Here is a 23290-nt window from a genome sequence, read left to right as displayed (position 1 = left end):
CTGGTTAGAGTTTCAAACTACAGGATATGCATGTTCAAGTAGCACACACCTGCACGTGTGGTGTGGTGAAGTAGAACTTGGCTTCTTGAACACCCACCTACATCTGCCCACAGAGGTGCAAGTGTGGGGAGTTGGGCAGAACCACCTCCACAGCACTGTAGATCTGCTGGTGTCAAGCAGCTCCACCCTCCCACCAGTGGACAGCGTGTAAACAATTACATAAGAGTGTGAATAAGTAACTCAAGACGCCACAAATGACACTCAAACACTTTTATTACATACTAAATTTAAAAATACAAATCTCATTAAAAATGCTTATCAAACATCATATATATATATGTATATGTATATATATATATATATATAAGCACTGCCAAATGCTACTGGATTGGGACAGTAGGTACAGTCGCTAAGGTTGATCAGAAACTGCAGAGCAGCACAGTGTTGCTGACTGGGTTTCCAAAGTCAAAAGGGTAACAGTTTGGCAACTGAAGTAGTGCCCTGCATGGTGTCTGCAGAGGTAATCGTAAGGAACTAACGGAATCATGCAGACTCCTTCGCGGAGTGTTGGCTGAATCCTCTTCACCCTCTAAATATCATTGTAACAGAAAGTAAAGTGCATGAGGCCACCAGAATGCTTGGTTTGGCTGTACACTAAATCCATACTAGAGCTAGCCACTGCCAGGCTGAGGGCTTCAACTTACTACACCTTCTCAGAGGCTTTACAAGTTAACTTTGAATGTGGCTAAGGGAAGGGAGGCCAGCATTTTCTAAATTGCACCAAATGGCCTTAAAAACTCAGAATATTTTTTAAAATGCTAATGGGGGGGTAGATTCAAGGAAAGTGTCCACATCTGTTTTACTCTAGCAATAAAATTAAAATAAGGATCTAGTTTGCCTTTGGAGAATGCTTACTAAAATCTTCCAAAGTCTAGATGTGCAGAAAGCACAATACTGCCAGCCACTGCTCACTCAGACACTGTGCACCATGAACATGGCCCTCACACAGCTCACAGTAACACAGACAGCATCTTCACACTTGACACATTGTTACTAATAACCATCAAATATGATCCGGAAAAGAGTCACCATCGAGGAAGAAGAGAAGGAAAACCAGGCTACAAAAGTGCTCCCTTTGCTTCTCAAACCCAACAGTTTCATTTGGGGTAAAACAAGATTGTATGGGTAAGCCACCAGTTCTAAGCACGCTGGTGACGCCATATATACATACTCACACATATGTATAAATTTCTGTTCTGATTTAAACTAATGCACTAATACAAATCATTTATAGGAAACATTTCATCAGTCTTATTTACAAACACAAATAGTGACAATGGTTTGGAAATTTAAAAATTGCAGATAACTGCAGTTGTAGCTCATTAGAGATGAAACACACATAATTAAGACACGAAGTGAAACAAAACTGAGAAAGAAATACCTACCAAATATACCTGTTAGCCACTGGACCTATAAGGCAAATAGATGGGATGGTCATGATAAGCTGCGTCACTATTTCTCCTAATGACTTACTGAAGTGGGATCTACTTAAAGCACTGCCTAGGAGACACACTCTCTCATGACTGATGAAAACAGTAAGCTGCTAAATACATTTCTTGGCTCCCATGGCACATTACACTTGGTAACACTAATAAGGTCGATGCAGGTAACACTTAAATCGTGATTACGAATGTTTAATGGAGTATTTCCCTTTCTGTAGCTGGGAAATGTAAAGCTTCGATTTGCTTCCATCAGGCCTCTTAAACCAAACTTCATCATGGTTAATTGTTGTAATTACAGCACTAAAAGAGAAAAAAAAGAGAATGCATTACAATACAGTTCACTTCATTTATTTTAATTTATTATTTTGGAGTTTTATTTGCTTTTTCTTTCTTTTTTTCAGACATGCCTTGATATCTACAGCCCAAGTTGGCACTAAGCTTGCATTTCTTCTGCCTCCTCCTGGGTTATACTAATCTCATTTTAGATTACTAGCACAAAAACAAGGTTTCATATATTACAAGCTATGACAGGCTCAGTTAGTTCAAGTATAAAATGGACATTTACCAGATGCTGCACTATCAGCAAGGCATGGAGTAGAAAATATCACAATGATCAACATTTAGTTATATCCTTTCCTTCTTAATGAACTCGATAACCTTCTTGAGCTATTAGACCTATAGCTATATAGTTTGGAACATCTTGATCAATAATACACAGCATATACAACAGTAGTGACATGACCTAAAAACAAAGCTGCAAAGTTCTTAGTTAGGGAGCACTGTCAAAATGTTACAGCACGATGTGTTCTTCACTGGTCCACAGAAACCCACTGTGTTGCCAATCACATGAAAGCAGAGCGCATACAATCACACGCGGTGCCAACACCTGCAAAGATGACACACACTTTGTCACTTGCCTAAGGACTTCCCATGCCAGACATTTTCCCAGTGCTGAAGACTGCTCCCTGGACTTTGTGCAGGGGAGACAAGCACTGGACCACTGAGCTACAGCCCCAGCCCTCTGCTGCATTAGCATTTTTGTTATAATTTTAGCATATGTTTCTTCACAGTTTTTTTTTTTTTTAACTAAAATTAAGAGGGTGTCTATGAAGCATCTTACAACTCAGCTTTTTCTCATCTCTTGGCTGCATCATGTGACTGGCCTATAATGGTCAGCTGTGTAAGTGTGCTCTATGGTGCTTGCACAACTGCTGAAATGGCCCTGTGGCACATACCCCTTGTTAAAGTAAGTCCTGGCCGTTCTGAAGTACGTCATTCCCTACCCCATCCACACTTCAGCCTCCAAAAGGACAGTGGACTGAAAGCCATTACTCAGTAGCATCACTGCCTTACTATTAGTCTTGACTGTAGGACATCTTTTAATACTAACCTATCAATTCCCAGTGTCAGACCATCTGTACTGACTTTTTTTTCAACACTACTAATCTTTATGTAAAAAAAAACTTAAAATCTATTTTCAAAAGATTCACCTCTTTCACTGTCATCTCTTTTTAACCACTTTAATGCTAAGTAGCAGTAAAATGCCTCAAAACTAATAAAACAAGAGAATTCTGGAGTATCAAACAAAATTGACATCATAATAATAAAATAAATTTCTATGACAAAAGTTGTTATACATGTTCCTGAAACCCAAAACTGTAAAGATGAAGTCACAAACCAATTAAGCTTTCAAAATAAGAATTTAAATTAAACTCAAATGTTATCTTGAAAGAGGTGTTTCTTACTGTAGCAAGCTGACACTCTAACCTTTCACCCTTTAACCCAAGAGGATGAAAGCAATAATTCATTAATATTTTCAAAAAGACAACAGCAAGATGACTTATAGGCTATATGACTATATAAACTTTAAATCTAGATTAACATTTAAAAAGCAATTTCTACTTTTCAAGTTTTGGTTTACAACGTACTCTTTACTTCAAGATTTTTTTTTTTTTTTTTTTAGCATGGGAATGTTTTAGCTGCACAGTGCACAAACTGTGTATAGTGCCCACAGAGGCCAGGAGAAGGTGTCAGGTCCCATAGAGCTGGCATTAACTGACAGATTTGTGGTGCTAAGAACAAAGCAGGATCCCCTTGGAGAGCTGCTCTCAGCAGCTGAACCATCTCCCCAACCTCCCTAGGTATTCTTAAAGTTCTCATTAATTTTCCCTTTCTTTCCTGCCTTAATTAATATTTCTTGTCTGAAATGGAGGCTCCTGTATCTAGGTTGCCCTCCAACGCTCCATGTAGCTACATGTTGGGAGCACAAAGCTCCTTGTTCTTACAGATAACTTCTAGGGAGACCAGGAATGCTACACACACAGGGTTTTCCAACCAGGAGGCTGAGGATGGAGGTGGCCGAGAGCCTAGGTGAGCCTTGTGCTATCTGAACGGCCAGGGGCTCTGCCAGGCTCCCACACACAGGACTGCAGATGCCTCATGACCTCTGTGCTGTGTACAATTCTAATATAAAGTCTACCATAGACATGCTATTAAAATGCTACTATAAAGTAAAAATAACAATTGTGTACACGTGATTGGATCTTACTCAAAAATCCAAACTAATGCTGACATGAAAAATATCCTAGAGTGGCTGCAAATGTTGATTGGCAACAGGTGGGAAACAGCAATTCCAGCAACAGTAAAGTGACGGGAAGCTTCTTACCTTGTAGGACATTCATCTTTCTTATCAATACATATTGTTTGTCCACGTATATACCATTCTCCATCATAATATAGTCTTCCCTCTTCAGATCTAGCACTGTGCAGATGTTTTTCCAGTTTCACAGGTGCTAAAGGAATCAGTTAAATAACTGTTATGTTAATAAGATAGTGCCAGACAACAGTAATCCATGCTCATATGTGTGTATAAAAAACATTTGAAATATTCTTACATAGGAAGCTAGTAAGTAATACAGTAAAAACAAGAGCATCCCTTACTCTGGAGCTCACTGTAATACAAACAAAGGTAAGCAATGAATCGTAAAGACGGCCAGGAAGGTAAGCAGGCACATGGATGATTAATTTCCAGTACCATTTTGAAGTAATCGTGAAAATATGGCTTGTCATGTTTCCACTGAAAATTCCTTTTCCAATCTCCTTCCCTATGAGGCATCTCACACTTGGGAAGAAGCAGACTTAATGTGAGAGGTTCCCAGAACTTTAATTCTCCTAAGTAGAACTTGCATTTGCAGCTCTCAGCAATGACTCAGCAGCAGCAGATACACTGCTGCAGGAAAACACGCTCCTTACGGAAACACGCTGTGGGAGCCACACCACACAGGCACCTCCACCAGTCAGCTGTCACTTCTCAGTCACCCTCCACATGGACTTCCTAACGGCTGTAAGATCTGGCACTAACTTAGTTACGCACACAGAACTCCTCCACCCCCTGAAGGGAGCTCCAAGTTCATTTCCTTCCCTGCTGTCTTCAAAAACCTAAAATAGTCTCTGCTCTGCAGAAAGGAGTGAATGAGTATATATGCATTTGTTTTTCAGCTGCTCGTTCATTACATGTCTAAGTCTATCCTATACACAAGGAACTGTGCTGGGCGCTGAGGAAAAAGAAACAGAGATATGGTGCAAAGCTTATAATCCAGTCAGGAGGCAGAAAGAGCAAGGAAACAATTAGTTTCAAAGTACCAACGGGGCCAGTGAGATGGCTCAGCAGGTAAACCCACCCATACATCACAAACACACACATCAATCACACATACCTCACATGCAGTAACAATAAATTTTTCTTTAAAAAATTGTGGAATTTATCATTCTTAAAAATAAATGTACAAATGGAGGCAAATGTTATGATTAAGGCTAATAGAACATTAAGCTAAAACAGGCTAGAAAAGGGCTATTCAGCTGGGTGGTAGAGCTCTAATCTTCGACGGGCTTGCTGCACCAGTGTGAGGACCAGAAGCCACAGAACAGCAGGTAGGCACAGCAGCTGCCTGCAATCCCAGCCCGGGGGAACAATGACAGAGGCTTCCCGGCGCATTCAGGGCAGCTAGACTTACCAGAACCGGCACTCTATTCCACAAGAAATCTTACCTCAGTGGATGAAAATCAAGTGGAGAGCCATCAAGGGCAAATCTCTAGCTTCCACATATACGCACTCATGCACCCACACATGTCCAGGCATGTGAACACACATACACACATGGCTGCAAAAAACCCATGCACAAAAAACATTCTAGAACGCATCTGTTCCCTCCAGTCAAGGGCAGTACACAGGTATAATACGGCTGCAATTTCCTGACACGAAATAAAGTTTAAAGGAACCATTAAAAGAAAAAAAAAATGTGTTTTTTTCTTTTTCTTTTTTTGGTTTTTTTTGAGACAAGGTTTTTCTGTGTGGCCCTGACTGTCCTGGGATTCACTCTGTAGACCAGGCTGACCTCAAACTTAAAAAGAGCTGCCTGCCTCTGCCTCCAGTGCTGGGATTAAAGGCGTGCACCACCAATGCCCAGATACTTATCTTTAAGTATCTTTAAGAGATAAAGAAACTGGAACAAGAAACTCTTCCTTAATATTTAAAACATGCTTTTTAAAAATCTAACCCCATTACCCTTTAAAAGATTACCCAATCCAACCAAGGACCATGCATGGATATAACTTATAACCCCTGCTCAGACATAGCCCATGGTAGCTCAGTATCCAAGTGGGTTCTGTAGTAAGGGGGACAGGAATTGTTTCTGACATGAACACAATGACTGGCTCATTGAGCCAGGGAGGGAGGCAGCCCTCGAGGGAGGAGCAGCCTTACTAGGCCACAGATAAGGACACTGCAGCCTTCCTGAAGATACCTGATAAGCTAGGGTCAGGTGGAAGGAGAGGAGGACCTCCCCTATCAGTGGACTTGGAAGGGGGGAGGGAGGAGATGAGGGAGAGAAGGGAGGATTGGGAGGGAAAGAGAGAGGGGGGCTACAGCTGAGATACAAGTGAATGTATAAAATTATTTAAAAATTAAAAAAATATTTTAAAAAAGGATTACCCAAAAAGTTCTTAAAAGAAAAAAAAAAAAAAAAAAGACAGACATCAATGTTCATCACAACTTGGAAAGTTATCTTAGAGCTGCAAAAAAAAAAAAAAAAAAAAAAAAAAAACAGAAGAAGAAAAAGAAGCTGGGCACAGTGGCACACACTGTAATCTCAGCACTCTAGAGGCAGAGGCAGGCAGATAACTCTTTGAATTCGATGTTCGATGCCAGCCTGGTATACAAATTGAGTCCAGGACAGCTAAGGCTGCACAGAGAAACCCTGTCTTGAAAAACTAAAAAAAAAGAAAAAAAATGCATATATAGGGCTGGAGAGATGGCTCAGAGGTTAGGAGTACTTTCTGCTCTTCCAGAGCAGAGTTCAATTCCCAGCAACCACATGGTGGCTCACAACCATCTATAATGAGGTCTGGTGCCCTCTTCTGGCGTTCAGGTATACATGCAGGCAGAACATTGTATACATAATATAATAAATAAAAAGAAAAAAACTTTTAAAAAATGCATATATAATCCTAGCACTCAAGAGACAGAGGCAAGCAGGTCATAATTTCCAGACAGCAAAGAACTATCTCAAAACAAAACATGTAAATCTTAGCAGATAAATCTCTTAGTAGTCCACTGATAAAATTCTAATCTCTGCCAAGAAAATATATAGATAATGAAGAGAGAGAGGAGAGAGAGAGAGAGAGCACTTCTAAGAAATATGGTACACAACTCCAGAGATTCTGGACTCCCTGGAACCAATTCATCAATTTGTGACTTCCCAACACCTCCCCTAATGAAGTAATAGGCTAATTAAAAAAAAAAAAAAACAAACCTGGATAAGTGCATTTTGAATTATAGATCTAATATAAATAAGAATACGGCTTAACAATGAAAGAAGAAACAGACAACACTGGAAACTTCCAACTTTTACACGAAGCAGAAGAGTCCAGAGTCCCTCGCAACGTCGTGCTGAGTTTGCTGAGAAATGGAACCAACTGATGTGATCGTCCTCAATACACAGGTGACAAACCACCCTGACTCAACAGCTCTCCACAGAGCACGTCACACCTCAGGACTTACGTTCTGTTTTCACTCGGTGTGGACCCAGCGTAGCCATTGCCTGAGGAAGAAGAAGGGGAAAGGGAGAAATGTGAGTTCAGACTGAAAATATATTTTGCTATCTATAACACATACAGTTCAACAACAGACTAGAACATAAACACTAGCTGCTCTCGTTTTCTTCTGGTGCTGGGGAGAGTCATCCCCAGCCTCCAGACTAATGTCTAGAACCACAGAGGATACCTTCTCCCATAGATACTATTAACAGCTTAAGTCATCTCTCTGGGCAACTTATAAGAATGGAAATTTTAATTAAAAAAGCAAGCCTCAAGCTAGACCTGGTGGCACAGGCTTGTAATCTAGCTTTCAGGAAAACCTAGGCAGGAGGCCCACGGGTTCAAAGACTATGGGGGCTACAAAATGAATTCTAGGGCAGTCTGGGCAAAATAAAAAGTAAAAAGGATAATAGAAATAAATAAAAAAGTAAAAATATGTCAAGATACATAGCTCCATTATTTTTTTTTACATTTTCAAGCAAGAGATTATTGTAATTACATACATCTATCTTTAAAACTTTTTGAGGGGTAAAGGGAACCTACTGAAAATCAAGGACCAGATAATATTGTGATTTAAATGCTTCTTATCCTTTGCGTATACAAGCTCTATTTATCAGATACATGGATATATTTGGCATATTACTTTTCAGAAAAATTACTTTCTCTTTAATGATAGTTGAATCAACTGAATTCCTAAGAAATTAGTTTCACTCAGAGTTTTTAAAGGATAATGCTCAGCAGTAAAGTAATAATTAAGATCAATGTTAGCCACTCAAAGAAAATCAGGACTCTAAAAAGATGTATTTGCAAAGAGTGTACATTTATGGGCACGGCATGTGAATATTCTAGGGCAGACGAAATATGCCAGTCCATACTCTTGTATAAATCACTACATTACGGGAATACAATTACTGACATGTCTCTAATTCTTAAAATATGCTCTACCCCAATGTTAAGCAAAGTATTTACAATATATGTTGAAGGACTCCTAAAAGGCAGACTATAAAAACACACTGCTGTCGCACCGTTCATCAAACATACCTTTCTAATTGTTGTCCAGTCCTCAAGAATATCAAGATCCTGCAGCATATACACTATATATGGACGTGAAAAGTCAAGGTCAACTCAGCAGTGAGAACATCACACACTTTGGAGCCCAGGGTGGAGACACATGCGTGATTCCAGAACTCAGTGAACGGATGTAAAACGACTATGGGTTCAAGGCCAGCCTGGACCACATAAGAGACCTTGTCTCAAAACCAACAAACAGTGCCTGTTCGAAGTAAGCGCACTGTACCATCTGCAGCTGTTTCCCCTCAGTCCCGTGGACTGAGCTGAGGGCTGGAGCTCCTCTTCCTCCCGCCTCCTCAGTCAGCAGTCCACCTTGCCCTCAGCCGTTCTCTAAGTCCCCATGTGCTTGCTCCAGGGCAGTCCAAGGAAGGTCAGGAACCAAGACAGGCGCCATGGGAGAGCCCAGAGAAAGCGGGAAAGGATATCTGAAACGACGACCGGCTTCTTTTTGTCGGGGCTGAAAGGGTCCTTCCTCTTTTTTCTTGACTGAAGCTCATCATTCCACAGCTCTGCAGGGAATCAAAGCGTGAGCTGATTTCCAGTGGCCCCGTGAAGAAAGAGCAGCATATAACTTCATGGTCACTGCTTATTCACATACAAAACTCCAAGGAAACCACACACATGCAGTTTGTCTTCTCTTTGTTTTCACTTTTTTACACTTATTTACTTATTTACTCATTGTGTGTTGTGTGTGTGTGTGTGTGCGTGTGTGTATGCGCGCACGCACTCACACACCACAGCATAAACGTGGAGGCCAGAGGGCAACGTGTGAGAGTGGGTTCTCTCCTTCCACCACATGGATGTTGGGGATCAAATTCTGGTTGCAGCCTTGGGGCAAGCACATTTACCAGTGAGCCATCTCGCCAGCCCTGAGGTAGCTCTTCTTACTTCACTTTTCCACAAGAACACTGATTTAGAAAAACTAGCAACTGCCCACAGACACTCAGCTCGTGAGCAGGGAACACCCGCATTAATCTCATCTCATCTGCCCCAACGACAGCAGAGAAACAAAACGCAAAACACAAACACAATACATACTCAAGAACTGTGGGGCCAAGCCAGTAAAACTTCCGTCAGTGCACAACAGAAAACTTTCCTGTAATCCTCCTGAAATGGCCACAACTCATACTGACCTGATCTAAGAAACATGGTTAGTGCTTCTTTCCCCAAGGCAAAACCTATCACCACGCAACATCCGTCCACTTGCCTGGAGGAACACAGGCGGCTGTCCTCCAGCACAGTCCCACACTAGCTCTTGTCACACTTCTGTTCTGTCCCTTTTCCTATGCCGTCCTTTTTACATCTTTCTAGAGTGTGACTCTAATACACGCAACAACCTGGACCTGATCACATTCTTCAGAAGCCTCCTCCCCTGCTCCCTCCAGCTAGGACACTGTATTTGCATAGTATTGATGTGAGAAAACTGAGGCTTTCTGGGACATCACACCACACGCAGCCCTGACCTGAGGTAATGTCGATGCTGTGCCTGTCCTCCTCAAGCCTTCTTATCTTCTCCTCAAGCTCACTCTGGACTGTATCATATAACAAAAGCTTTTCACTCTGGAAAGAAACATGATACTTAAGTGAAAAGAAAGAAAACACCAATTCATCTTAGCTAACAACACAAAATGACTTAGAGTACTTTAATAGATGGTGGATTTGTTTGTTGTTTTGGGGAGGAGGTTGGTTTAATAAATGATGGTTGTATTTGCTCTTTTGGTTTATCTTAGTTATTTTTACCCCTCCCCCCAGTTCTGAGAATTATGTGCATGCTAGGTAATTGCTCTGCCACTGAGCTACATCTTTAGCCCCACAACTTAAAATTTTAAAGAAGAAATGTTCAGTATTTAAAATAAATAAAGCCAGAAAACAGTTATAAAAACAGATTTAACTAAGTAAAATAGCACCCTGTTTAAGAATATCTAAATTGGAGTCAGAGAGATGGCTAGGGCACTTGCTGCTCTTGCAGAGGACCCAGGTTCAATTCCCAGCACCTATGTGGTGGCATCTCAAAACCATCTGAAACTCCAGCTCCAGGGGATTTGATGCCCTCTTCTGGCTTCCATGGGCATTGCCCATAGGTGCATCGGCGTGTGTGTGTCTGTGTGTGTGTGTGTGTCACACACACACATACACACACACACACACACACAGAAAACAAAAATAAAAAATTTAAATTACATAAAATAGATCACTGTTTTTACTGTCTCTACATCATAGTAAATGCAGCAATATGAAACAAAAATATTTAGGTACAAATTTTACAGCCATTTAAAGAAACTAAGTAAAATAATACATTTCCATTAGAATATACTTAAGCAATAAACTGACTTAGAAAAAAGTGACATATTAACTCAATTATAAAATTATAGATTAATCACTTGCTAAAACAGACAAGTCAGGGGCAAAAATGAAGTCTAATGAAAGTCTAATAAAGCCAATGGGGACTAGAGAAATGGCTCAGCAATTAAGAGCATTAACTGTTCTTTCAGAGGCCCCAAGTTAACTCCCAGTACACATGCTGCAGCTCACAACCATTTGTTTGTAACTTCACTTCCACGGGATCCATCACCGTCTTCTTGCCTCCTCAGGCACCAGGCATGTAGGTGGTGCACATGCAGGCAAAACACCCAAACACAAAAAAATAAATATGTAATTTTAAATAATGATAGTAAAATAAATAAAACAAAATCAGTGTTTTACCAGATTAGGTTAGAACCCAGAGCTACAAGGTCTAGTTCATTGTTTTTCTATTATATACCACTATAGCTTTTTAGAAAAGCCATAAAATGTACATAAATATAGCACAGAGGACCCTTCTATAAAAGCCTATTAGGCTAGGCATGGTATAGAAGGTCTGTAAGTCCAGTTATGGAGGGCTGAGGCAGAAAGATCCCAAGGTCAAGGGCTATCTGTACTCCAGACTGAACTCAAGGTCAGCATGAGCAACTTAGTAAGATTCTGTCACAAAGTAAGACAGCTGATGTAGGTCAGTCGCAGGCACTTGCTCAGTATGTTCAAGGCCCTACGTGCACTCCCTAGTGTGAGGTGGGGAGCAAACAACCTCTAACAGAGTTACAAACCGTCCACCACATGGTTAGTTCACATAAATACTGGATACTGTAGCTATGACTGTCTTATGAAATCTACCGGAATAGACATGGCTTCTTGAGGGGGAGTTGGGGAAGGCCACAGTTGTGTAGGTAGCAGGCCCATGTGTCAATCATGAACTCTCCTGATACAGATTTCAAATTAAATCTGCACAGACCTGAAGGTTATCCTGTATGGTAGGGGAAAGACAGGAGTTAAAGAGACTGCAAAGGTTTCTCTGGCCAGACTATGCTGAATTTGCCACATCTAATCTGAACTCAGAGCCTCAGGAGTAGTTAGCATTTTGATGGGAGAGTGAAAGCTAAACTAAGACAAATGTCATATGAAAAATTATAGCAGCAGATGCTGCAAAGAAGCAAGAGAAGGGAATGAGATGGATACAGGAAAAGTACGCAACACAAATATACGAAAATATCCCAGTGAAACCTATTGCTTGGTACAGTAAAATAGTTAATAAAACACTAACTATGAGGACTGAGAGTGTGGTGTAGTCAGGAAAGTGCTTGCCGTGCAATCAGAATCTCCAGCACCCACTGAAATAGCCAGGGTTAGTAGCACATTCCTGTAATCCCAGTGCCAAGGAATACAGAGACAGGAGGACTTCCAGGACCTACTGGGCAGCCAGTCCAGGCAGCTCCGGGCTCAGTAGAAACCCTGTCTCCAAAACTAAAGTGGGGGAATAACTGAGGAAGACAACAGATGTCAACCTCTTGCCTCCACACCTGCATGAACACACATGTGCATGCAGCATACATGCACATAAACATGTACATACACATATGTACACAAAATAAATATGTATGGGATAAAGTCATTATTTCATCACATGATGCCCTCAATACTTCCTTCTGAAATACTCCACCTACATCTGCCCTGTACTAAAGGAATTAAGTTACAAAGAAGAGAAAAGGGCAATAGGCCTCCTCAGGAGACAGGCCTCCTGGCAGCTGGCAGCTGACCTAGTTCCCCAAGCAAAGATGACTTACATCTTTGTAAGACAAGGCTTTGCTTTTATGAGCATGAAGCTACACTGGCCGTTCTCTTTGCTTTATACTGCTCTAGGCTAAGCGGAAAGTCTCTACGTCTACTAACCATTCTTTATGATTTGTTTTAAAAATCCACAATAAGAAACTGAAATGTATGAAGCTTTCAAGGCCTTTAAATGTATATATACATACACACACTCTCCACAGTGTGGAGGGGTGGGGGCTGGGAAGTGTGGCAGCATGCACAAGGCCCTGGGTTATGTTCTTAGCACCTCATAAACCAGGTATGGTAGCACACAGCTCTAATCCCAGCCCTAGGGAATTCAAGGCCAGCCTGGTCTACACAGTGAGTTCCAAGCCAGCCAAGGCTACATAGTAGGACCCTGTTTCAAAAAACAAAAACAAAAGCATAGCACTGGATACATGAGACCATTCTGTTTCAAAAAAAATAAATAAATCACTGAATGACATGCCTTGAATCTATTGTCATTTCAGTCCCTATCTGAATTAGTCACTTTTCTCAATGCTGTGGTAAAATACGTATCTAGCAACTGAGGAAAGAATAGTTAATTCTGGCTTAAAGCCTGAGGCTACTAGGCACATGCTATCCAGTCAGGTAGTAAGGAAATAGTGCTGGCACCTAGCTCGCTTGGTACAGGCCCCTAGGCCTCAGGACATTGTCTATAATCGTGGTGGGTCTTCTCCTCATTCAAACAGCCTCACAAACATGCCCTGTGGCGTGCTACTAAATCCAGGCAAGTTGACAATGAAGATTAATCTTGACATCCTCTTTTTAAACAGATTTTTTCCTTATTCTCCTGCAAGACTCTCAGAAGCCTCCTGAAGAGAGAGAGAAGAAATCATACTTGAGCGGCCAGAGGACATCTGCAAAAGAAAGGGCACACCAGTTCTCCGGGTGCCTGTGGTGGCTGTTCTCTTCAGTGGGTGACTACTTACAAGAGATCCATCCCTCTACTCTCACTTAGACTAACTGAACCTATTCATTAGCCCTTTCCCAGGCTAACATCTCAATAGGCCTTCTCTAAGGAATCTCAGGATTATGAGCCCGCGGCTTCCATTTTCGTGCTAATTTCACACTGACCTATGTTCAGAATGAACTCTCCTTTGGTAGTTTCTTGCCTTAAGTGCCTCACAGTTCTCAACTCAGGACTGGAGCCTGGGAAGATTTTGAAGGATCAGAGAATGACACACCACAGTAGCCAGGATTGGTGATGCAAGCCTGTAATTCCAAGACTTAGGAGGTGAAGGCAGAAGGATCAGGAGTTCAAGGCTAGCATGGCTACATAAGTGACTCTGAGGCTAGCTTAGGCTACAGGAGACCTTGTCTTAGTAATACCTTGGGCTTTCGAGATGACTCAGCAGTTAAAAGCACTTGTGGTGCAAGCCTAACAACTTAAAATTTGATCCCCAGAACACATGTAAAAGTAGAAGGAAAGGCCTGACTCTATAAAGTTGTCTTCCTCCCTCCACAGTCACACTGCAGCACATGTACCCACACACATACACAACACACGCATACACAAACTAATATTTAGGGAAAAAAAACAATTACACTGAAATTTACAAAAAAAAAAAACTAATTTAGAACATACCTTTAAACCTTAGGCCCTGACCATGAGAAAAATCATAAATCATAACAATAAACTTTCAAATCAACTGCAAATAAAAGGCTTTGAATAATAACAGAAAAATTAGTTTAACTGTATCTTCAGGGCGATAGATAGCTCAGTGATACTTTGGTATGCACAAGTCCCTGGTGCCACCTTCACACCCTCCCTCAAATGGACTAAAGTTTATAAAATTAAACCTAAAAGAAATTAAAGATACAAAATTTTCCCAGAATGGAATATGTGTTTGCTAATTAAAAGGCTCCCTTGAAACAGGGTACAGTATTAGACTCCTGCTATCTTCGTATTTGGAAGTCTGTCAAAAATACTGCTACAAGTTCAAGGCTAGCCTGGGCTATTTAAGAAGACATTATCTCAAAATAGTAAAAGTTCCCCTGAGTATGCTGCACACTGAATGAAAAAGAGACCCATGACTCACTACTCTCTAACACCAAAACTGAGGAGTAAAATCCTGTAAGTATTCAGGAAGAAAACAGGTCAAGGGCAGTAATCAAAATGACTTCTGAAAGGCAATAGGGAGCCAGGCCTAGCACACAGTCTAGGAAAATCCAGCCACCAGGTCTTAAGTGTGGAGAACAAAGGCAGCAGGCCATGACCAGTGACAACCTGCCAACTCAGAGTGAAACATACCCTTCATCCCAAGTCAAGCTGCGCAAAGCCCTGACTATCAAACTACAGAAAATGGTTTAAGCCATTAAGCTTGCAGTAATTGATTATAAAGCAGTACAGAGCCAATACAAGAGATCTCAAACACTGATTTCTCCACACCCTTTCTCAAGATGCCACTGAAAAACACTCTTTAACAAGCAGAAAAAGAAAGTGAGATCTAGCACAAGAGATAAGTGAAGGGAGGTAAAATGGATTTCCAAGTTCATGACAAAGAGAACCTTCATGAGGACAGAAATGTAGTTTATCCCGGAAAGCATGGGAAAGGATGGAGCAGGATAGAGTAGAATATGGCAGGATGAGGCAGAATGGAGAAGAGCAGGAAGGAAGGCTGGGAAGAAGGCAGGGAACTAGAGGGGGGTGCTCTCAGGAGGCAGCACCTTACAGGTTGATACAAAGCTAGAACAGCATGAGGGCTTCAGTTCAGGACAAGTGCAAGCCACAGGAAGACATCTTTTACAGCTCACTTTAAAGTAAGAAGCTGGTTTGATCTTTCATGAACATGACTTTAAACCTAATATAACTGAAAATCGATACCAAGCCTCATGTTTATCTAGACTTCCCTTGAGTTTAGTAGGTAACTGGAGAGGGGTGAGGGGAACATAGGCAGGGAGGGCCAAGGCAGGCTCCCTGAGATGGTGGCTTCTTGTCCCAGAAAACTCAGTGAGAGAAAACAACAGGAAGGCACAGGAGCAGGAAAACACGATCGATAAGGGGAGAGGAGGTCATAGGCACCCTATAAAATACCTAAGCTAGGTCCATTTGGCAGACCCCCAGCCTTAGGGCTCCTCCCTTACCAATGGAATAAAGCGGATACTTTCTTATGTTCCCGATGGCTTGGTCCTTCCCAGATGTTCCATTCTTTGTCAAAGAGAATGCGCTCAGCAAACTCCCTAGACAATGATCAGCACCCTATTATAGTGACATGCACTTTAATTTCTCACACAAGCTTTGTTGCAGGGAGGGGAAATCAATGAAACTAAAATATTTGACTTTGTTTCTGAAGTGACGACTTCAGAGCTTGGGATTATGGCTACCCACTGCCAGCTTCTACCTGGGTTCTGGGGATCCACACCCAGGTTCTTGTTAATCAAAAGCCATCAGAACCCAGAAGAGCTCTCAGCAATCTTCTCAGGAACTGGAACCCAGAATGACTCTGAAGGCGTGTGCGTGCGTGTGCTGTCAAATCTTAATAGTCACTGCACGCCCTGTGGTGAGTCTCAAAATGTAGCCTAAATAAAGCATCCCCAGCCTTTTTCAAGTATGACACTAGTACTCTACACATACAATCTCCTTTAAGCTGATACAGCCTATCTGCTGCCTCTCTCCCTCAGTAAGGCAGTAAAACACTTTCTGCATGTGTACCCCTGTGCACATGTCTAGCCTCAGATCTCTCTATCTCAGATCTATCTCTAATCTCTCAGATCTCTCTATCTGCTCCTACTCGAGTAGAGACAAATGACACAGCGTCTTCCATATTTCTCCTCTTCACTCTCTTTCACTTTATGTTAAGTCAAAAGAACTACAAAATAAACAAATAAACAGCCCTCACTAATAAAGTTCAGAATTAATTGCAAGGTGCATAAACAATGAAAAAGAGCAAAGAATTCCAACTCTGGTTCTGCCAATTATCAATTGTATGACCCTGAACAAGTCACTCAACTTCACTGACTCCATTTCACATGCTTGAAATTCTATCTCATCCTGCTATAGTAAGGATTAAAATGACAATATAAACATTAAACACATGGCATTCAAAATATAAGTTACTTGGCTATAGGTGGCTATAGGTGGCTCAAGACCATTCACAGCTCTTGGAGAGGAGCTGGGTTTGATTGCAGCACCCACTCTATCACAGTTTTCTGCAACTCCAGTTCCAACTAGCTAAAGCTACAGTACCCTCTTCTGGTCTCCACATGCGCTGCACACACATGGTACATATACATACACACAGGCAAAAGCACCCATACACACAAAAATAAATAAATAAAATTGATTTAAAAAATAAATTCACTTCCACTTTTTAATTCATCTTTCCAAAATGTCCTTAAACTCTGCCATTTTCAGATTTTTTTTTACAAATTTTTTTACAATGGCTGATTATACAGCAAATATAAAAATACCATAGATGAGTATGACTAAGTAAAAAATTACAGAAATACAAGGAAATATTGGAAATTTTTTTATCTCATTAAAAGTTGGGCATAATGGTACAATCCTGTCACCTAGCATTTGGGAGGTGAAGGCAGGAACATCACTGTGAGTTAGAGGCTAGCCTGACCATGTAAGTTCCAGGCTAGCTACAGCTACAGTGAGACTGTGTTTTGAGGAAGAGAGAGATGGAGAAGGAAAGAGAAAAAGACAAGGGAGGAGGGGGAAAAGGAGAGGAGAGAGAAGGGAAGAGAGGTGAAGAAAGGTTGACTTATAAAATCCACTGACAATGCCCACAGTAACAATATCTAGCAAGGTGTGGTGATAAATGGACAAAACCACAACACGTGGGAGGTAGACACAGAAAGACAGGAGTTCGGGTCACCTCTGGCTACACAGTGAAAAGAACAGTCTCAAGAGCCACAGAGGTCTCTGCGCTCCACTCCCACCTTCACCGCAGCACTACTCACGGCGCCCGGGTGCTGGAGCAGGGTCTTGTGCACTGTGTTCAGAGGCTGATGTCAGTGCCCTGAGCTCTGGTTACTGCCTTGCCACAAGCATTGATATGAATGCTGAACCATCTCTTGTACCCGCATGAGTACACATGAGCTCCCCAATTATCCCTGATTGGCTAAATAAAGTCATCTACACACCTGGGCAGGACAGAAATGAGGTAGGAGCAGGCTTGGAGGACAGAAGGATCATGGGAGAAGAGACAGGTACCGAGGAGGAGAAAGAAGAAGCAGAGTTGCCATGGGATAGGTAAAGAACCACGAAGGCCAGAAGGAGGAATCTGAAGATCCGCATGGAGATAAATGGCCCAGATGGACAACATAAACAAGTATTTGGAATTATGGATGGGAAGTAGCCCAAATAGTAATTATTAGAACAACTGGCATAGAATGGGGGCTGAGAGGTAAAGGTAGTTTAGGGGGCTAATATCTGCCCAGCCCCAGATAAAATAAGCTCATCTAAAATCTAACAGGTGTCTGTGTCTTTATTGATTTGATAGCAGGTTCGATGATAGTGCCATAATAATTATAGACTTTTAATAATAAACATTAATAGCACAATTTTATATTTACTACAATATCCAAGCTATGGAATAATCAACCTAACTGACCACCCACAGATGAATAAAGAAAATGTGATGAATATAAAATATGCATACAAAATGATGCAATATTATTTTGCCTTTAAAAAGAACAAACTCCTGTTGTGATATGATGACCTTTCTTCTAAGTAAAACAAACCAGGTAGAGTAAGACAAATGTTGTAGAATATTTCTTATATATGGACTCAAAAGAAAAAAGTAATAACTGGAACTCAGAGCAACAGGGGTAGACTGGGAGTCACTAGGCATTGGGGCTGGGAAGGGAACAGGACATGTTGGCTAAAAAGCACAAAGCTTAGACAAGAGAAGTAGGTTCCAGATCTACTGCACAGCAGTGATGGCTACCAGTACTAGTAAGTAACACACTTGGAAGTTGTTGTAAGAACAGCTCTTCAATAGGGTCTTCAGAAAAATATAAATTTGTTAAGATAGCTACTGAGATAGTTTGACTAAGAATGACCCCAAAGACTCAAAGGCTTGAATACTTTGTATCCAGTTGGTGGAACTGCTTGGGAAGGATTAGGAGGTGTGGCCTTGTTGGAGGAGCTGTGTCACTGAGGGCAGGCTTTGAGGTTTCAAAGGACTGCAATCATTCCCCATGTGTTCTCTTTCTGCCTCCAACACGCAGATCAAGATGTGAGCTCTCAATTGTTCCTGACTCTACCATGGACTTAGCCCTCTGAAAACATAAGCCCAGTTAAATGCTTTCTTTCATAAATTGCCTTGGTCATGCTGATTTGTCACAGCAACAGAAAACTAACTAAATGTTAATTTGGTTTTTTAATCATCCCACATTGCATATTATTAGAATATCATGGAATACTATAGTGGAAGTTTTTTTCTTTTAAAACTCAGTTCTATTATGTAAATGTGTTTTTGTTTTAATCCCAAGTGTGGGATATGGCACTGCCTTAGTATATCCACAGCTGATAACTGCCTCATGTGGGGTGTGGTCTTTGCCAGCTGGTAATAGCCTCATGCAATTCGGAGAGGAGTATGGTCTTTGTCAGCTACAGAAAATGGAATTCTGAGGACTCTGAGAGGGTATAAATATGAGAGCCAAAAGAGGTTTTCAAGGAGACAGATGGAAGAAGAAGAAGGGGGTTCGTTTGATCCACTGCTGCTGTTTACCATTTGCTGTTACTGGACTGCTAGATATCCTGACAATTGAGACTGGTATTTCCCCCAAAGAACCCAATGACCATAACTAGCCAGAACTAAGTCTAAAGAGGTCTTGTCCCCACTCCCTTCTAGCCCTCTTTCTCTCCTACCTAGGGTTGGGGGTTTGAAAAGGAGGTACAGGCTTAAGGAACTCCAAATAAAGTAGAGTTTAAAAGCAGTGCCTAGTGTATACAGCATAAGTTTACAGACTTTTTCAATTATCAACTTAAAAGTTGGTTTATTTTTAGGAGAGCAGGCACCCCCCTGCACTCAGAAGGCAGAGATACGAGGATCACAGCTTCAAAATCATCTTCTGATACTACACAGTAAGAAAAAAAAAACACAGACTACAAATATAACTGTGTTAAAATATTTACCAAGCAAGACATAAAACAAAACAAAAAACAGAAATACCATACACCACTGTAATTCCAATCTTAAATTACTCATTTAAAAAAAAAAAGTAAAATCATGATATCAATGGGATATTTATATTCCTTTGCAGACTGTTTATTGTAGCACTATTCACAACAGACAATATTGTTGTGATTATACAACCTAAATATTCCTAGACAACTAAAGGGGTAATTAAATATGAGGTATAGATGCATTGTAATACTTTTCAACCTTACAAAAGAAAATCTTGTCATTTCTGACAACATGGATGGCCTGGAGGACGTATGCAAAGTAAAGTGAAGTAAGTCAGATACAGCAGAAAGATACTACAAAGCATGTCCATGAGGTCTACATAAACCAAACACACTGAAGTAGTGAGCAGAACGGTGGCTTCTGAAGCCAGGAACAGCACAGTGGAAGGCTGCAGCTGGCACAGTTGCAGTCATCCAAGAGGGTCAAGCACTGCAGATCTGTTCAGACACGGTGCACACAGTCAGCACTGTACTGACCACTTCACAAGATTAGTTGAAAAGGCGCTTCCCCGCTGGGCATGGTACCTCACCCTTGCAGCCCCAGGTAGCTGGGCAACTAAGGCAAGATCACCTGAGCCATCAACTGCTATTTTAAAGACTCTAGTATAAGAGATGATTTTAGGAAATAAAAAAAAAATAGAAGAAGAAGAAAAGGAAGGAAGAAAGAAAGGGAAATGAAAGAAAGACAAGGATTGACTAATCCATTAACACATATAAAATTTTTAACAAATTTCCCTCAGAAAGTAATAGACAAAAAAAAAATTAACCAGATGTAATGACACATCCCAGCAATCAGGAGGCAGAGGCAAGCAGATCTCAATAAGTTTTAAGCCAGCCTGGTCTACAAAGTGTGTTCCAGGATAGCCAGGGCTACACAGAAAAACCCTGTCTTGAAGGAAAAAACAAAAACAAGAACAAAAAACTAAAGAAACAGTGTTGGTATAATGTTCTTTTAGAATTTATACACCTTACCCTTGTTCATTCAAATGCTGATTTCTCTCCCCCACTATCTGGTTTCAATCCAGACATTGCATGGTGATACTTATTCTAAGCATCACCTATCTCAAGTGTGTGTAAACATGCCACCATTTATTCTCTAAATTGTCAATTAAAACAACCAGCCACAATGTTGAGCAACGGAGAGGACAGGGTGGGACATCCTGGTTCACAGTGGGAGGAGAGGAAGAAGAGGGGAACAGGAAGGAGTACGAGGGAGAGGGGGAAGAGCAAGAGGAGAGGAAGGAGTAGAGGGAGGAGCAGGAGGAAAAGAAGGAGTAGGAGAGAAAAGAGGAGCAGAAACTGGGAGAAAAGAAGCTGGAGAAGAGGTCTTGGAACAATGTGGAGAAATGAACTGGACCTAAGATATCACTAAAAGCAAGTATGATGGGTGAATATGAATGGTAGGAAACTATGCAGGCTTGGAGGTTTAGGATGAAGTTACTATTGCCCAGCATTGTGTTCTAGGTTAACTAAATAAATCCTACTCTCTATGTGGTGATTTGGTTATACAGCTGTTTAGGATTAACTGCAGCTTTACTAAAAGATATATCAATAGTAAACACTAATGACCAAATGCAACAAAACAGTAACTTCATATTAATACAAACAAACAAATGGAAAGTTATTATGAAAAACAGGATGTCTGCAGTTTTTAAGTAATTCTCCTCAAACTACAAATCTATCAGAACAGGAAAAATAAGTTTACTTAGGGAAAGCTGCAATTTCAATCAAGTGATCCAAGTAACAGCACCAGTAATGGGACTTATCAACATTGTACACTCCCACACAGAATTCAATAAAAATACAGCAGCAGTGATATTTCTTCCAAATTTACAAAACCCTGCTCTTAGATATTAGCCCACAAGGCCCTTGATTCAATGTGCAGCATCACAAAAAATAGATAAAGATTTTGAAGTAAAGGAAAGCCAGAAAAAGGACTCCACTGAAGAAAACTAACACAGGCACCCAGCACCAGCATGCAGCCTAACACTGACCATTCAGAGACAATCCTGACATTTGAAAATAGATTTCACTTATCAAATGGAATAAAATATCTAATAAATATGGAAGCACACCTCTTATCACTATCTTTGGGGAGCAGAGTAAGGAGGATGGAGCATTCAAGTCCAGCCTGCACTATGTAGTAAGCCCGCCTCAAGAAGGGGTAGGGGGGGAAGCAGTAGTTGTCTGGGTGTGCCAGCATGCACCCTGGAGACAGTAGCAGATGAATCTCTAGGAATTCACAGCCAGTCTGAATTCCAGACTAGGTATGGCTACATATTGATCCTGCCTCAAAAAAAAAAAAAAGGGGGAGAGAGAGAAAGAGAGAAAAGAGAGAGAGAGAGAGAGAAAGAAAGAAAGAAAGAAAGAAAGAAAGAAAGACAGACAGAAAGACAGAAAGCAAGCAAGCAATAGGGTCCATCCTTTAATACTTTTCATATATGGTATATTAAAATAAGGAGGATTAGGGGGTGAAGAAATGGCTCAAGGGTTAAGAGCACTTGCTGGTCTTGCAAAAGTCCCAGGTTAGAGCCCCAGCACCATATGGTAGCTCCCAACCATCTGTAACTCCACTTCTAGGGGATACAATGACCTCTTCCAGTTTCTGAGGATACCAGGCACACACAGGGACACACACATACATTCAGGAAAAACAGACATACACATAAATTAATAAAATTTTTAAGTTAGAATTAGGAGTCATTCTAGAACTTGTCCACACACTTATCTATGTCTCAGCCTTTTAAGATATCTAAATCTTACAAAAAGCTATTCACAACCACTATTCAATACAAACACAACATAAAGAAAATGCACCTATATTTTCTTCACACAGAACTCCTGCCCTAACATGTGGAATCCGTGGAGGCAGCCAGAACTTACTTCTATCGCCAATGTCCTATCTGCACATGGCATATACACTTCTTAGCCTAAGGTTTTATACTGTGCTATCATACCATAGTTCCACTGGTGCTGACATGATCCCATCTAGTTCTCTAAAGACACAGTCACAGACCGGCTGCAGCAAGTGGTGCAGCACTTGCTGGCTGCTAATTCTACACAGGGCTCTAGGATCAGTTCCTAATTCCATAAATGTAAATAAACTTTGAAAAAGTAACCACTGCAAAACTTCTGAAGCTATCACCCTTTCTTGTGCTTCTTTGAGCCCTGTTTCCAGTGCAGCTTCCAGTAGAACTGCACTTCTTTTTTATTTTAATTTTTTATATTAATTACAGTTTATTCACTTTGTATCACAGCTGTAGCCTCCCTCCCCACCATTCCCTCTCAACCCCATCCTTCCTCCCTCATCTCTTCCCATGTCCCTCTCCAAGTTCACTGATAGGGGAGGTCCTACTCC

The 23290-nt window shown here is 41.1% G+C and overlaps 1 protein-coding gene across 2 annotated transcripts in view; it reads right to left on the bottom strand.

Moving 5' to 3' along the window:
* Nucleotides 1–255: 255 nt before the first annotated feature.
* Nucleotides 256–23290, bottom strand: part of Brms1l (BRMS1 like transcriptional repressor) — a 32374-nt gene continuing 9339 nt past the window's right edge. Inside the window, exons 5-10 of one of the 2 annotated variants that reach the window (XM_021655020.2) lie at nucleotides 10130–10226; nucleotides 9092–9175; nucleotides 8637–8701; nucleotides 7561–7600; nucleotides 4168–4294; nucleotides 256–1802 (exon numbers count right to left, since the gene is read on the bottom strand). In XM_021655020.2, the coding sequence (XP_021510695.1) occupies nucleotides 1685–1802; nucleotides 4168–4294; nucleotides 7561–7600; nucleotides 8637–8701; nucleotides 9092–9175; nucleotides 10130–10226 (531 nt within the window). In that variant the 3' untranslated portion in view covers nucleotides 256–1684. Of the gene's footprint in view, nucleotides 1803–1831; nucleotides 2389–4167; nucleotides 4295–7560; nucleotides 7601–8636; nucleotides 8702–9091; nucleotides 9176–10129; nucleotides 10227–23290 lie in introns of those variants that run through there. The other variant, XM_060387518.1, reaches the window with a different exon arrangement.

This window comes from Meriones unguiculatus, chromosome 7 (genome assembly GCF_030254825.1).
Source record: "Meriones unguiculatus strain TT.TT164.6M chromosome 7, Bangor_MerUng_6.1, whole genome shotgun sequence".
NCBI lineage: Eukaryota > Metazoa > Chordata > Mammalia > Rodentia > Muridae > Meriones > Meriones unguiculatus.
Note: the sequence above shows the minus strand (reverse complement) of the source record. Positions and strands in the feature narration are given on the sequence as shown.